The 17,169-nt window shown below is 45.8% G+C and overlaps 1 protein-coding gene across 1 annotated transcript; it reads left to right on the forward strand.

The window, feature by feature from the left end:
• Positions 1-416: 416 nt before the first annotated feature.
• EIF1 (eukaryotic translation initiation factor 1) lies at positions 417-3,660 on the forward strand. The gene is made up of 4 exons (XM_083708895.1): positions 417-932; positions 2,222-2,385; positions 2,576-2,677; positions 2,949-3,660. The coding sequence occupies exons 1-4, from the start codon at positions 902-904 to the stop codon at positions 2,991-2,993; spliced, it is 342 nt and encodes a 113-aa protein (XP_083565021.1). The 5' UTR covers positions 417-901; the 3' UTR covers positions 2,994-3,660.
• The last annotated feature ends 13,509 nt before the right edge of the window (positions 3,661-17,169 follow it).

Consider the following 17,169-nt stretch of genomic DNA (forward strand, 5'->3'; position numbering starts at 1 on the left):
AGCTACTGAACCCCGTGGATGACTTAATATTGTTTTCCTGCGTAGCAGAACGTGATCTTTTCAACGAAAAAGAGGCGCCCCGCCTCTGGGCACGTACAGAGTGCACTTCCTACTACCAAGGAATAGGCTTCCCTCAGAGAGACTTCACATTTCAGGACCCTAAAATGCTCTTTATTTTTTTTCTTTAAAAAAATGATGACACTGGAGATGATCATGACAACCAAACGCAAATAAAAAGGAAACAAAGCACACACAAACACACACCCTGGGAAAAAAATGCCTCACGCAACAACGCGCATGCGCCAAACATTCGTTTCTCTCCGCCTCCACTACTTTTTCCCTTCCCGCCTGCCTTTCCCCTCTCCCCTTAGAAAGTGCGCAGCGCCCCCTCCCCGCGCTACGTTCTTTGTCGTCCAATCCCCATCAAGCCCTAGCGCGCGACGACGTCACAAGGGGGGAAATCCAGTCGTGTCCAGTTTCCCGTCGCCTCCCTCACTCCACTGCGCAAGCGTGCTGGGGCTGCACAAATACGCGGCTACGGGCGGGGCAGGGGTGGAGAAGGAGGACAGGGCCTGAGCGTGACGGCTGCACAGCCGCAGCCTTGATTCCTCCCATCCCCCTCCAGCGGGGTTGTGTGCGTTAGTCCCCCCCCCGCTTCTCACAACACACCCCGTTCCCCTTTCTAGCCAATCCTTTCCCTCGCCTCCCGGTGCGCGCTGACGTCACAAAAGCCTACCCACTATATAAACGGCCGGCCGTGTGGCCCCGCCCTTCCTGCTGCCTTTTCCTTTTTTTGGTGCCCCCTCACAGAGGTTGAAGAGCCGTTTACTTCGTCGCGTCCGCCTTTCGCCGTCGCTGCAGTTGCCTCCGACCCGGGAAAAAGCGAAGCGAAGCGCGTCGTATGTCCGCTATCCAGAACCTCCACTCCTTCGGTGAGGCCACCAGCCAGAGGGGGGGGGGGCAAATAGGCAGGAAGCCTCAGGTTTCTGTGGGGCGGGCAGAAGGGGGGGGGTCAAAAACGAGCCTGAGGGGAAACCGTTGGGGGGGGTGTCGTCGGTTGGTCCTTAAGCGAGGGAAGGCCTCTGAGGAGGCGAGCAGGCCTCTAATGTCGGGACAAAGGGCGAGGCCCGAGCGGGGCCGGAACTAGGGCGAGAGAGAAGAGACTGACTGGAAACTGTGGGTGAGGGAGGGGGGCATTTTTCGAAAAGGGACAGGGGGGGGGAGAAGAGTCTGGGGGCGGAGCCATGGCTGCGGTAGAGGGGGCGGAGCCTGTTTCAGCGTGGGGTGGGGGGACAATGGGGGAGAGGGGGGTAAATGGGAGGAGCCGCTTGACCGCGGTGGTGTTGGGGGTATTTTTGTGGGGCGGAGAGATGCGTAATGGAGGATAAAGAACTTAGATCGAGGTTGGCATGAAGCCAGAATAATGGGGGGGGGGAGCGAAATACTTTTCGGTAGGGTGGAAAGCGGGGCGGGGGTCGCACATCCTTAGCCTGAGTTGCGGGGGCTTTTGGGGTATTGGAAGCGATGGGGGGGAGGGAAGTGCGTTTGGTAGGAATTGGGGGGGCTTAGCGCAAGTAATGGGGTTTTTTCTAGTGGGGAGGGGTGTTTTTCTATTAAGAGGATTGATCGGCCACGGGGGCTGCGGCAAAGGCAGATTTGGGGGGGGGGGAGCGGGAATCAGGATGCTTGTTTCTTTCTATGCGTCTCGGTGAGGCCCCGGGCTGTGGCGTTTGCTGAGCAGCCTCTGCCATCTTCCCTTTTCTTCTCTCTCTCTCTCACCCCCCCCCTTCACTGACGCAGTTGCTAATTCTTGGCGGTTGCGTCAGCCGGAGACGAGGGAGGGGCTTCGGGACAGGGAGAGGCGGCTCGATGGGTGTCACGTGGCCCGAGAGGAAAGGGCCTGTTTTCAGGGCCTGCAAGAGGAAGAGAGCAAAGTACTGTGTAACCGGGTGTCAAGGAAGAGGCCCGCATCAGTGGTGGAGTAACACTGTGGCTCTCATGCCAACTCCTTTCCTTGTGGCTGAGCAGTTCATCGATGGGCACTTTGTTTGGTGCCTAGTTCACAGCTCTTGGGATTTCGAACAAGAATATGAAGTGTTGTGGATGATGTTGAGAAGGAGGCATTTTAAGCTTACCCAGCAACAAAAATAAGCACCTTTGCGTTTTTAGCAAGGGTGCCATGTCCTTTGTGTAGCTTTAAACACTTTCTTTCTCTTTCCAGACCCCTTTGCTGATGCAAGTAAGGGTGATGACTTACTTCCTGCTGGGACTGAGGACTACATCCATATAAGGATCCAGCAGAGAAACGGCAGAAAAACCCTCACCACAGTCCAGGGCATCGCCGATGATTATGATAAAAAGAAACTGGTGAAAGCCTTCAAGAAGGTGAGTAGGAGAAGCTTCTATCTTTCCCAGAGAGAACTTGGAGGTGTGTCAAAAGAGGCTTGTGCTTTGGTTGATAGGCTATCTGTTTCTTGGACATCTCAGTGTATATTGTGGCAAAGCTCCTCCCCCCCCCCCCCCCAATTAAAATGCTCTGAGATTTATATTTAATACGTGATTTTTATGTCTGTAGAAATTTGCCTGCAATGGTACTGTGATTGAGCACCCAGAGTATGGAGAGGTAATTCAGCTTCAAGGGGACCAGCGAAAGAACATATGTCAGTTCCTCGTTGAGGTGAGCATTTCAAGGGAGTCCTTAAAGCTCCTGTTTGGCTTATTGCTTCTGTTCATGCATTTTAAGATTGACATAGGGTTGAATAGGTTCATGATGGATCGCAGCAACTGAATTAAGACAATCGCACAGCCTGTAAAGTAACTGGATTTAGCTTGTGTTGGTGTGTGTGGTGGCTATCGAGCTGCTGAGTTTTTAAAGACACCCTGTTGTACAGACTGCATTCATGAGTTGGTGTTTGAAGCCACAATCACTTCTCTCTTTCTTTCTGCAGATTGGACTGGCTAAAGACGACCAGCTGAAAGTCCATGGGTTTTAAGTGCCTGTGGCTCGCCAAAGTCTCAAGGGGGCAGACTTCCCTGAGATGAGAAATTCCTTGTGCCCCGCATCACTAGTTTAAAAACAAGCCAGCTTGCATAATGTAATCGCATCAGGTTCCCCTTAGTCTGGACTAGTGTAACTCAGCAATGTAATAAACTGACAAGAGCCCACGTTGTGTCGTCTTGCTGTTCCTCATTTAAACCAGGCCCAGTTATGGTGTAAAGCCAGAAGCTTATTCTACACAAGACACTTATGATAAGAGGCCATGAATGTTTTGGCTGTGTTGGGGACTTTCTAAAAAACTTTCAGGCCACTATGTCATAGAAATTGAGGCTAATAACTAGAGGTGCTTGTCTGGAACGAACTGTGACACTTAAGTGGCAGAGTGCAGAGCTGGGGTCTGAATTGCCTTTGTACATCTGAAGGAATCTTCCTTCAAAGGTATTGGGGGATGTGGAAACCAAAGTCCCCGTTCCCAGACCGATCAATAGCAGACTCAATCTGTGGCTTAAAGTTAAGGGAGCAGTTTTAAAATAGGTTTGTCATTGTGGAGTGCTGCTTTTAACAACTAATGACCCTGTGAAGCAACAGCTTTCTTGGTTCAAGTCCTGATGTTCTGTGAAATGTATTTAAACACTTATTTAAATAAAAATGATTTTCAGAAACCGTTTCCTTGTCATTTCAATACCCTGCTAAAGGATACACCTATAGGTTTTTTCGTCAGCTGAAGTAGTTCACAAACTACATTTGATCTGTGCCACTCTGACCTAAAGTTGTAGGCATCTCCAGAGGAAGGTGATGTTCTGACTATAAACAGGCTTTTAAGCACTGTCCAAAGTAGAGGTTCAGGAGATAAATTCTGAGTTTAGGTGGAAGGTGCAGGAAAAGTACAAAGCAACACCATGCCCTGGTATCCCCAACATAATTAGCCTGCTGACCTTGGAGTTGCATCACAATGCTGAGGGATGATCACTGTAGTATACTGCATCATTATATTGGTTAGACCGTTTGTGTTAATGCAGCCTAAAGAGACTGAGGGCTGAGAGTTACTTTAAATGAGTACCAAAGTTTAGTGAGCTTAATATGTAAAGTGCTTCAGTTGGGCTTTACAGATAGGAAGTTCTGCTTGTGCCATTGGTAAAAGATGGGTAGGGTGAAGAAGCTCATGGGAGTATTCCTGCAATAGTAATAACAAGGATAGCTAGAGGTGGTCCTGATACACTATCAGCCTTGATACACTAAGAAAACTAAAGAGATCTGGCCCAGGGTAGAGCTTGTAGATTCCACTAAGGGGTCAGTTTCCACACAAACACTTAAATTCATTCAAGTTTAGGCATTTTGAGCTCCACATGGAATTTTTCTTTTTGGGGTGTGACAAAAGTCCTTACAACAAAGGGGCCTATCCCACTATACGTGGTGGTTCTAAATCATTTGTTGGTGCCAAATGTTTCATTTAGTGGCCCAAAGGTTGCATTTATGGTGCCAAATAGGGAAATGGCTGAAGTAAACAATTATGTAACTAACACTTGCAGGAAGTGCCCCAGTTTTCTAGCCTAGTCACTATTTGCAGGGAAGATAGAGCTGGGAGTATTTAAAATCTAAGCACAGTTCAAAAACTTAGTAGCTGGTATGGAGCATATATTGTGTGTGTATCAGGAGCTAAAATCTAGTGTGTGGACAAACGTATCTTGCAGGCTGATGGGCAAAGCCAGTCTACTAGAACATAAATCAGTAACACTAATAACTTGTGCTTATTCAGGTGATGGTTATGTACAAAAATACTAAGCATGCATACACAAGTCCCATGAATGTTAAAAAGATTATGTAAGTTTTCCTTAAGTTCCTCAAATATTTAGCCAGTATGCAATCTGAAACAGTTGGCACTGTATACTGTGTAGCGATGGAATTGATTTTTTAAAATGGGCTGTCTCCATTCCACAGTATTTATACGCACTTGGCTTGTCAACACTTTATCCTGTGGATTTGACTTTCCACTGAGTGACTCCTTGTTAATACTTTCCTATCAATCCTTTTCTCATCTATTAAAAGTCAAGAGTCGATTAGTCTCTTTCCTTTTTTGATGTGAGTGTTAAGAGAGCCAATTTGGTTCTGATACATTAGTGGCAAATAAGCTCCTGGCTATTGAGTTTGAACTTGACTGGTTGATGGAGTGGATTTCCATGCCCATTTATCAACTTGAAAAATTGTACTCTTTCAAGAGAGAAATAGTCAAGTAACGCGACAGCAAGCAGCTACTGTGTGCCCACAGTTTATTTTGCTCACGTTGATCGTTTTATATACAATGACATGTCTACATTCTAGCCATCTTACAACTGAACAAGAAAGGTAAAATGTACTGCATAAGTACTTTGCTTCCAGATAAGAGAAAATAGAATGATCATATTTATTGAAGTGGGAGACTACCTAACACCCCCTTAGTAAGTTTGTTCAGAAGTGTAGGAGTTTGTTCAATCTTGGCCGCCTTGCAATTTTCAGTGCACACTTTGGCAAGACATTAGTGTGGATGTGTGCATGAAATAATTGCAGTGCCAGTGGTCAAACACAAGAGGGAACTCCTTGCTTCTTGAATCGCACTGAATTCTCCTGGCTGTTACAGGGAATTAAACTATGGCAAAGTTTCTTGGAGTGCTTTCTGGGGACCACCAGTATTCCCTTATGATCCCAAAGACCATGCTGAAAATAATGTAAGAAAAAGGTGAACAGTGGAAATTTTCATTATGTAGTGAAGAGGCAAACTGCTATTTTGAGACTTCACTGAGTAGCAAGTTGTCTGAGCAGGTGTGGGCAACGGAAACTTCAAACAACAAGGGAAATTAATAAATGCAAATGGGAAGACTTGGATTCATAGGAAAATAAGATAAGGAATGTTTTGAGCTCCCTCTCCACATGAAGGCCATATATATATACAGTGGTACCTCGGGTTAAGTACTTAATTCGTTCCGGAGGTCCGTTCTTAACCTGAAACTGCTCTTAACCTGAAGAACCACTTTAGCTAATGGGGCCTCCTGCTGCTGCCACACCGCTGGAGCACAATTTCTGTTCTCATCCTGAAGCAAAAGTTCTTAACCTGAAGCGCTATTTCTGGGTTAGCAGAGTCTGTAACCTGAAGTGTATGTAACCCAAGGTACCACTGTATATATACATACACATACCCCACCAATATAGGCCATATAGAGCAATCAAACTATAACTGTGATCCTTGGGGGGCAACAATTCAGGAACCTCTTGCCTATAAAGTTCGACATGGTTCATACTAGCATGAAATATTTCCATGTATTTTGTAAGCTGCTGTGGATCTTCAAGTGCATAGAGCACTGACCTTCCTGTTTTGTTTTTAAATCTTGAGTTCTGATGAAATGTGTTCCATAGATCCACATAGTTTTTCTGTGAGATGCCAACTTTAGCAGCATAGCATGCAAAAATTCTATCGGGGCTGCTTTCTCCCCGTCTGTGACATGTGCAAATTGATACTTGACCACATTTTATTCAGCGAAAAAATCCAGTCGTCGTAGAATACACTGATGCAAAGCTTCACTACTAGAATTGCTGCCTGTTATTCTGGCCCTTTAGAGCCATAGCCTCTGTCCAGAGAAGTGGAGCGCATGGGCAGGGAAAACAGTAGCAGCCCTACCTCCACATCTGACACTGTTTAAACTAGACAGGATGTCCAACTGGAAAGTCATAAATCAAGCGCAAATAGGTAGCATGGTCTTAGCAGGAAAGCACGTCTTCCTAATCTTCCAGTAATGGTAGAATAAATTGTTTGTGTTCCTCTCGGAAGGGAGTGTTGAATCGGTTACTTTCCCATCTAATTGCCCTTTTCCCTTGCTATTATTCCCAAGAAAAGGGTTTTGTTTAAACAACAGCCTCATGGGCTGATGCATCCATCTTACGCAAGATGCTACAGGAAGGAGAGATGTCAGAGGAGACGGGAGGGGATGGAAATCACCAGTGAATCTAGGCAACTTTGTGATGAGTGCAGCACAGGGCTTGGTAACGCAAGACCAAACCTTCCTCTTGTAAAGTTACTCCGGTGCCCATGTGGTCTATTTTGAGGAGTGGGTAAAGAGGCATGGCATCCTCTCTCCACACTGGCAGGCTACTAACTGTGTGGACCAAGAGCAGGCATAGTCAAAATAGTGTTCTCCAGGTAGTCCTACAACTCCCATTGGACCCAGCCGATGTAGCCAGTGGTGAGGGATTATGAGAAATGTAGTCTGCATCTTTGGGGGGGGCACCGTGTTTGCTGCCCCTGGCCTAGAGACTGCAAACCTGAGACATGTCTTTCTCATAGCTAAGCTGAACCCCACCTGGGCATTTCTCTAATTCAGCCAGGCTGGAGCCCTTAGCATTCTCAGCCAGTGATACTGCCACTGCCGTGATGCCTGCCATTTTCACTCCGAGATGATGCCAGACCCTGTTTGCTCTGTGGGTAAATTCTGTTCAGTTTTGTTTTTTAAAAGCATTGGCAATTCTTATTTATAATACAACATCATTACACGCAAACTATACTGTTTCAGCTGAATGGATATCCTAGTTTGACCAATTTTTTTACCTGCTCTGGCAGTAAACAAAGACCAGAGAGGGAGCTATTGTGTTTTGTGTCTCATGTATTTTTCTTTCCCATTCAAAGATAGTTTTGGGACAAGATGGATAGTGCAAGCTAAGGAACCACAAGTCAGCTGTGCATCCCATCAGCCTTTTGCCGTGTTTGAAAATGGCTTTGCGTTGTGTTATTTTGATCAACGTACCTGAAGTTGTTTCTTATTGGACTGGCAGCCTCCTAGATCTTCAAAATGGCCTTGGTTTGTATGAGGCTAGTGTCTTATGGTAGGAATTCAATGCATTTTGTCGTTGTTTAGTCGTGTCCGACTCTTTGTGACCCTATGGACCAGAGCACACCAGGCACTTCTGTCTTCCACTGCCTCCCGCAGTTTGCATTTATCTAGGCCTAAAGCTTCCTTTTTTATTTTTTTATTTTCTGGCATTGAAAGATGAGAGTTTGGGGATGGCAGCAATCTGGGGAGCTTTAAGCTCAACATGCTATTTCAGGAAACCAGAATGGCAGGCAGCGGGTAGCGGGAAGAAGGTAACAAAATACAAATTTATTGCCTTACATGATGGATGTTATGAGGCTATGTTTACAGTCCCACTTTCTTAACAGCTCTTATGGTAGCAAGTTGGCACTTTTTAAGATGATCTATCTATGCATCATCAAAGTATTTTTGCTCCACAAAGAAGATGAGGGGAAATAGCAAGAAGATGATCAAAGGATTGCATCTGAAAAACAAACTTCATCTTTACACAGAGAGCATTTGCCGCTGAGGTCCTTCCTTGCCACTTAAGACTTCAAAGATGCTTTTAGTGGAGTGTGGTTTCTTTTCCGTCGCTGTTAGATCATTCTCCACCTCCTCCAGTGGCATTGTGATGGCTGATGTGCTCTATTTTTAAAATAAACTATTTTAATGCATGTTTTGTTGTCAAGTACCCTTGGTTTCCATTTAAATTCTGTCCCCCTCCCTCCTCAAACACCAAGACTTCGTTGTGATGTTCAGACAGTTGCTAGGACAGGTTTACCTCTCTGTCAAAACTGGTGCATATGTATCTGTATGTGCTCAGAAGGTTATACAGCTGCAGGACTTTTTCTACATAAGGACATAACATGAGACTGCTGGATCAGGTCAGGGGCCCATCTAGCCTAGCACCCTGTTTTCACTGTGGCCAGCCAGGTTTCTGTAGAAAAGGGATGCAGGTGGCACTGTGGTCTAAACCACTGACCCTCTTGGGCTTGCCGATCAATCCCTGGTTCAAATCCCTGTGACGGGGTGAGCTCCTGTTGATCTGTCCCAGCTCCTGCCAACCTAGCAGTTCGAAAGCATGCCAGTGCAAGTAGATTAATAGGTACCACTGTGGCGGGAAGGTAAACAGCATTTTTGTGCGCTCTGGTTTCCGCCACAGGGTTCTGTTGCGTCAGAAGCGATTTAGTCATGCTGGCCACATGACCCGGAAAGCTGTCTGGACAAATTCCAGCTCCCTCGGGCTGAAAACAAGATGAGCACCGCAACCCCATAGTTGCCTTAACCATCCAAGAGTACTCCGCCTTTTTACCTGTTGAAATCCTGCAAGCTGGAGGGTTTGAAATATTTTCCTTGAAGCTTGAATTTGTTTTATTCTGGATTGTTTGATTCACTGTTTTAATGTATTGTGTTGTGGTATTCTGAACATGATTTACGTAATGAGGCAATTGTGGTGTGTGTTGACCTGTGATTCACAGCAACTGGTATTCAAAGGCATATCCTCTTTTAAAGCTACCCAAGGAAAAAAACTGAGATTTGAGGAGGCTTGGGGGGATGATAACTCTAAGAAGATAGACAGGGGCTTGACCTATGCTACCACCTCCCACTGTCCCCTTAAAACAGACCCCCAAGAAATCTAGTTCTGCCTTACCTGCCTTACACCAGCCTTCTCCACCCGGTGCTCTCCAGATGGTATAGAATACAACTCCCATCATCCCTGACCATTGGCCGTGCCAGCAAGGGATGATGGGAGCTGGAGTCCAACAACATCTGGAGAGCACTGCATTGGGGAAGGCTGAGCAGTCCTCAGAATGCTAGACTTTTATTGAAACGGCTTATCTGAGTTTTAAGTGGCTGCAGGAAAGCAGCTTTCACTGGTGACCAATAAAAGATAGGAAAGGAATGGGCGGAAAGATACCCCCCCCCCCGCCACCGCAGGAATTGATCCTGTACCGCTGATGTAAAAGAGAGTAGGAGGAGCTCTCTCCATCAGGGGGAGGAGCAAGCCAACAAGCCTTTAAGAGGGCACCTCACTGCTTTAGAGAAGAGAGAATCCTGTTGAGACAGAAGCAGAGCACTGACGGAGGACTCCCGACAGGTAAGGAGAAGGAATCCTTGAGTCATGCCTTCCCCAACCAGGTGCCATCCAGGTGTTTGGGACTATAACACCTATCCACTGAGACTGATGGGAGTTGTAGTCTAAGACATCTGGAAGACGTCCAGTTGGGAAAGGCCACTTGTGAGTAGATAGGGTTTTTTAGATGCTAGATCTAAAAGATTCAGGACAGGCAAAAGGGCATGCTTCTGCAGAGTGCAGACTGAAACAGAGAGATCTGTTCTGATGGCTATCAGCGTGGCTTTAAAAAGGGGTTGGAGGAACTACATGGAAATAAGGCAAATAAGAACTGTTTGACGATGGAACCATCTCCATCAGAAGGTTGTGGACTCTCCTTCCTTGGAGGTGTTTAAGCAGAGGTTGGATGGCCATCTGCCATGGATGCTTTAGTTGAGATTCCTTCATTGCAGGGGCTTGGACTAAATAACTCTTGGGGTCCCTTCCAACAATTCTATGATTTTAATGGCTACTACAATCATGGCAGTGATCTGCTGTCTCCGGTACTGAAGGCAGTGCCTCTTAACACCAGTTCCTGGGGCTGCCTAGTAGGCACTACTACAACTGGTGGGTCCTCAGTCCACCAACTGGGAACCACTAGTTTAGACTTTAAAGGCTAGCAAATGCATGATGGGATGAATGTGTACATTAGGTTAATGAAAGGTAGGTAAACAGCAATCCAGGCTATGCAATAGAACTTAATCAGCTCCGTAATTTATTTGATGCTGGGCAACGCTCCCCCTAAAGTCCTCCTCTTACTATCTTCCAAGTTCCAGGCATGCACACCAAGGTACTTACCAGCCTGCTGCTGACCACCTTCATAGCCACAAGCCTCTTAAGATCTGTGTCCACATCCTATCAGGGGGGTGGCAGGCTAAGCAGGCAAGCCAAGGCTGGACCACAACAGGAGAGGATGCAGAGGAGCAGCAGTGGCGGTCCCATTCGCAGGGAGTGGCCAGGACATCTTTCTGAGGACCAGAAGGATTTGGTTGCCCAGTTCCTGCCTTACCTCCGTACAGGTAGGAGAAACTGCACACACATGCTTCTTGCATTCTCAGTAAGACCTTGCTGGATGATCTTAGTGGAAGGCTGGGCTCCTTCAGAGCGAGAGAGGCACTCCCAAAGTGTGAAGAGAACTAACAGGTGTGCATCTCCCTCCGCTAAGCTGGCCATGCAAATGAAAGAAGAGGCGAAGCATTAAGTAAAATATTTGCTCAGCCCTTCGTCTTGCTCCTCCCCACATGCATGGTATTTAATACATGCAAGTATGTTATGAATATTCGTGCATTCACTCACCCTTCATTAGTTTTAAAGGGGAGGGGGCTTAAAGTGTTGAATGCAAAACCCGCTACAGGATGAAGGAAGAGGTTTTTTGGTGACATCTTGGAGGGTGCTGCCAATCACTGTGCAGAGCGAGCTTCTGCTCCAAATTTGCACTGCCATTTCCTTCCCAGTCCTCAACCCGGGACAGGGAAGGTAGATTTGAAGTGAGCCGAGTGGGGACACTCCAATCTGAATGTAAACCTGCCTCCTTATTGATTGAACCAGGAGTGACAGACCTGTGGTCCTCTGCTGTTTGGACTCCCATCAGCCTCAGCCAACATGGCCCAATGATCAGGGGAGATGATGGGAACCATACTCCCAAAAAGATCTGGAGAGTCACAGGCAAACCACTCCCTGGCTTCAATCTTTAAACTGTCTGGGTGGTTTTCAAGTGTTTCCATACTGCTCTGAGAGCACAATTTAAAACCTCTAACTTCTGGAAACTCAGGATGCCAAAGAAGTACTTTGTGGTCTCCATTGGTAGTGGAATTGCCTCCAAATTGCGACAGAGAAAACGGGACATGGTATTAATGGACTGAATGTGACTAACTCGCTTTGTTTTTAAATGGCAGCAGAAGGGTGGGCAGGGTGGGGATGCTGGAGGCAGAGACAGGGAGGGGTGTTTTTTTCAGCCATCTCCCCCCCCCCCCCCCCGCCAGGGTCTTGATGTACCGTAAATCCCTTGCCCTGAAGCTGCTATTAGCCCTAGGAGGAAAACTCCAGTAGACCCCATCAGCTCTTGATGATCTGCAGAGAGTGGGCTGGCAGGACTGAGATTGAGGGCAGGTTTTGCCAATCCACCGCCTGCCTTCAAGTTAATTGCACCGTGTCTTGTCCCCAACTGCAGAATTTGCTGGCAGAGTGCAGGACCCAGAGGCTCATTACCCCAGCTGGATGGACTTTGGACGGCGAAGCTCTGAGGACTTGGAAGGAGAGGCCTAAGTGACCCGTTTCCCAGGCCAATCCAGGCAGGGAAGGAAGAGGCAGCGATGCAGAGTCTAAACAAGTTTTGAGCGTTTTGTAAATGTCCAGACCTGTTCCTCTCGCATGTCTGTGCCAATAAAGCTGTGCCATTGCTATCTCTGCCTGAGTGGCTCGCGATACCACAAACTGGGGAAGAGGGCGGAACCAGCGGAGCAAATTGGTAATGTCCCAGTCGGAAGTCCTGGAGGGCTAGACTAGACATTTACAGGATGGTGCTGTTAAATGCCCAGTTTAAGAGTCATTGGTGGTTATTGAATGTTGTCCTTTTCTTTTTTGAAATCACTTTTATTTTATTTTACAAAACAAAATTATAAAAAATTCAAAAATATAGCCATATATAGAGATTCCTCCGAATCTCAGGACTCCCCCCGCCCCCCGGAGTCCCGTTTTAATCATTTAAAACTGCATCTTCTTTCAAACTGTAAGTATTATATCAATCTATATTTTCCATGGTAATTGATACACTACAAATGAAATCAAAATCCTGCCAATGTTTCCATCTGCTTACAGTGGTCTTTTAAATAGCTTATACATTTTCCCCATTCTTTTGTAAAGTTTTTATCCTCTTGATTCCTGAGTTTTCTAGTCAGCTTTGCCATTTCAGCTTGGTTTGCCATACTTCTCTGTTAGGGACCTTGTCTTCTTTCCATCTCTGGGCTAGTAGCATCCGAACAGCTTTTGTTCCATACATAAAAAGTATTTTTCTGGTCCTTTGGGATATCAGTACCTGTAATTCCTAATAAGAAAGCTTCTGTGTTTTTTAAACAAAGGTATTTTAGACATTTTTTTTATTTCATTGTGTATCGTTTCCCAAAAAGCTTTTACCACCTTACAAGTCCACCACATATGATAAAAAGTACCTTCTTTTTCTTTACATTTCCAACAGACATTTGTACTTGTGCTATACATTTTTGCCAGCTTAGTAGGAGTCAAATACCACTGGTATTTTCTTGGGGGGGGCACTAATACATCTCCTTGCCAAGGATGCAGGGAAGCCTAGGTACCCCTCTATATATGAGATGAGAAGAGGGAAAACCCAGTCTGACCAGTTGCCCAAGTTCACTCTGTTTGCTTCATGACTTGACCCTCAGTTTCCCACAAAATTCAACTCCACCTACACAAAACCACAACGTTTTTGTCTATGTTTGCTCCGTTGGCATCCCATAAGGGTCTTTGTGCAGCCTTCCACAGATAAGCCCACTCTTTGCTTCTAGGTGGGCACAAGACACATCAACCCTCCACCTGAGAGACTCAAAGAACCGTCGAGGTGGAAGAAACCACAAGGATCATCTAGTCCAACCCCCTGCAATGCAAGAATCTTTTGCCCAACGTGGGGCTTGAACCTGCAGCTCTGAGATTAAGAGTCTTAACAACTAAGCTACCCCATCTAGAAACTTAAGGAGGGGGTTGAGTATCAGAAATGATAATTTGCAGGCACAGGAAGTGCACCTTGACAAAGATAATTGAAAAGACAACCACCAAAACCTTCCACAAAGGCAAGATGTGGGCAGTGATTTATGAGGTACCAGTGCCAGAAATTAGGAACTGTATCTGGAAAACAGGAACATAATAACAATAACAACAACAACAACAATAATAATAATAATAATAATAATAATAATAATAATAATAATAATAATTTATTACTTATACCCCGCCCGTCTAGCCAGGCCACCCCAGCCATTCTGGGCGGCTCCCAACAGAATATTAAAAACGTGATAAAACATCAAACATTAAAAACTTCCCTAAACAGGGCTGCCTTTAGATGTTTTCTAAAAGTCAGATAGTTGTTTATTTCCTTGACATTTGATGGGAGGACGTTGCACAGGGTGGGTGCCACTACCCAGAAGCCCCTCTGCCTGGCTCCCTATAACTTTCTTCTTGCAGTGAGGGAACCAACAGAAGGCCCTTAGAGCTGGACCTCAGTGTCTGGGCTGAACGATATGGGTGGAGATGCTCCTTCAGGTATATAATCCTATACCTGTCTACTCAGAACTGAACCTCACTGAATTCAATGGTAAATGTGTACCACAGGTAGTGGGTGCCATGGCTCAGGTGCTGTTTATGGACTGCAGGAGGCATGGCGGTGAGAGGGGCTCAGACTCAGCTCATGCACAGACTCTTGGGCATCTTTGGGGTGGCTTATGGGTGCTGAACGGGTCCCAGACACACTTCTTCTCCCGCTCCCTGTGGCGAGGTCCATTATTCAACCTAGAGGGCAACTTCCACAGCCCTTCCACTCCACCCAGCTCCTTTCCAACTGCCAAGTCAAGACTTTCTGAGGACTGCAGCCTGAATGAGAAGAGGCCAACACATGAAAGAGAAGCCTGCCTGATCAATGAGAAAGGCTGTCAAGTCATCTTCCACAGTGGCAGTAAGATGGAGAAAGTGTGTGTGTCGGAGAGAGGGCAGATCCACACTATTCGTTTAAATAAAATTCATTGCACGGTTGCAGGCGGTGAGAGATGCCAGGGGTTCCTGCTGCTTACCTAGGATTCGTGTTTCCTTCTGGGAATAAGACACGGAGGAGGCTGTGGTGTCATTAGGATATATGGTTTACTTATATACAACCTGAGCCTACGATGGAGGAGTTCACAGTATAATCATATATTATAATAATAATAATAATAATAATAATAATAATAAAAATAATAAAAATAATAAATAATTAATTTATTATTTAAAACCCGCCCATCTGGCTGAGCTTCCCCAGCCACTCTGGGCGGCTCCCAATCGAGTGTTATAAACAATACAGCATTCAATATTAAAAACTTCCCTAAACAGGGCTGCCTTCAGATGTCTTTTAAAAATAAGATAGCTGCTTATTTCCTTGACATCTGATGGGAGGGCATTCCACAGGACGGGCGCCACTACCGAGAAGGCCCTCTGTCTGGTTCCCTGTAACCTCACTTCTCGCCATGAGGGAACCGCCAGAAGGCCCTCGGCTGGATCTGTGTCCGGGCTGGACGATGGGGGTGGAGACGCTCCTTCAGGTACACAGGACCGAGGCCGTTTAGGGCTTTAAAGGTCAGCACCAACACTTTGAATTGTGCTTGGAAACGTACTGGGAGCCAATGCAGATCTCTCTTCAACCAGACTCTCCTGCTTGCTGCTTTGCTTCCAGGTCACATTACTGCAAACTCAACTCAGGCTTTGTCCTTCTAACTATCTAAGAGGCGAAGGAGGGGCCCCACCCATTTGTGGCCTCAATGATGTGTTCAATAGTCCAGTTATCTGACAGTCTCCCCACTCAAATCTTCTCCTTACACATGATTGGTGTAAGTACGCAACAATCTACAGGTTTTGTTGGACTTGATCGATGTTATTTCACTACAAATTAATTAAAATATTCTGAAAAACAAAAGCAAGTCAGTGGGACTTACTTCTAAGTAAACCTGTGTAGAATTGGGTTTGCATATGTTACAAGCACTCAAGAGTGCTGTGACCTGCGTCTGCAGCAAAGGCAGTCAGAGAAGTCGGGATGATTTTAAACCCTCTATAATGGAAGGGCTTGATAAAAGCAATTTAATGCAGGATTTCTGCAGGAGGAGGCAGTATTCGCAAGGAAAGCTGTTTTGTATTCTGCCTGCCAGATCGTAAATCGGAAAGAATAAGAGACTATTGAAATGCGCTCCACCGGGCTGTGGCTTTCAAGCAGGAAGGGGCTAAAAAAAACCTGTGCTGCCTACCATGCCTTAAAATAAGGGACAGATGGGAGCTCTGTACATCATGCCAGGAACTGCAACCACGCTTTGCCCTCAGACAATACAAACTCTCTGACCTAGTTTTCAAGTTCCTATTAAGAGTACAGCAGAGGACATCGTCCATCTCTTTCCTGGAGTTTAGGATCAGTGCATTTTTCAAACTGACATTTTTTTTCCATCCAGAAACTATTAAAAAGCGAGATCAAGGCAACGCTACAGCCACATATTTGGATGGCTGCAGCAGAAAGCAAAGATGCAATTCACAGACTTTCTCTGGAGGCAGAAAGCCAGTGTGTATATGTGTGTGTGTGTGTGTGTGTGTGTGTGTGTGTGTGTGTGTGTGTCTGTCAGAGGGTGGTTGTTGTTGTTGTTGTTTTATACCCTGCCCATCTGGCTGGGTTTGTTAGTAAATCCAACGGGGTTTCCCCAGCCACCCTGGGCGGCTCCCAACAGAATATTAAAAACACGATGTGGTTCCAAAATTGTTGGGATGACAACTCTGCCATAAGACCCAGCCAGGAGAGCCAGTGGTCAGACATGGTGGTCACCACACTAGATGCCCTGACCCAAAGTATTCCAGGTGCTCAAACTTCTGTTAGAATGTGTCCAAACTTCCCCCATCCCGCCGCCAAGCGGTTGTTTGTGGAGCTGTCTATCTTGAATATGGCAGCAGCTTTTTGAGCTCGCAAACAAGTTTTTACAACCCCATCCACTGAGCTGGAACAACAGCCTACAGTTTGTAAAAACTTTAAAAGCATGAAATATGTCTGGAAAACAGCAAATGAAATAATTTCTAATGCACAAAAGCTCCTGGCAAGAAGAATCCTATTTCCTTCAGGTCCTAGTGCCGGAACGGCCACTTGCCCCTTACACAGCAGTTTTCTTTTGGACCAATTTTCTAATGAGCCCCAAATGAAGGTGCTCTTTCTCTCCAGGAAGCTCTCTACAGGCTGTTATGCACCACGGTAATACTTTTTTTAGAAATAAAATAAATATGCAAGCGATTGGCACGAACTGGACTGCTTGAGGTCTATCCAGACTGGTGTTTGGGGGCAGATATGTTTTGCAACACATCATGGATCAATCATAGTGCATTAGTTGCAGATGTATATGAATGTATTTAATGTATTTCTAATATATTGTTGGAAGCCATCCAGAGTGGTATACTGCCCAGATGGGTATAAATTATTACTTTTATTATTATTATTATTATTATTATTATTATTATTATTA

The sequence above is a fragment of the Podarcis gaigeae genome, assembly GCF_964106915.1.
Source record: "Podarcis gaigeae genome assembly, chromosome: 13".
NCBI lineage: Eukaryota > Metazoa > Chordata > Lepidosauria > Squamata > Lacertidae > Podarcis > Podarcis gaigeae.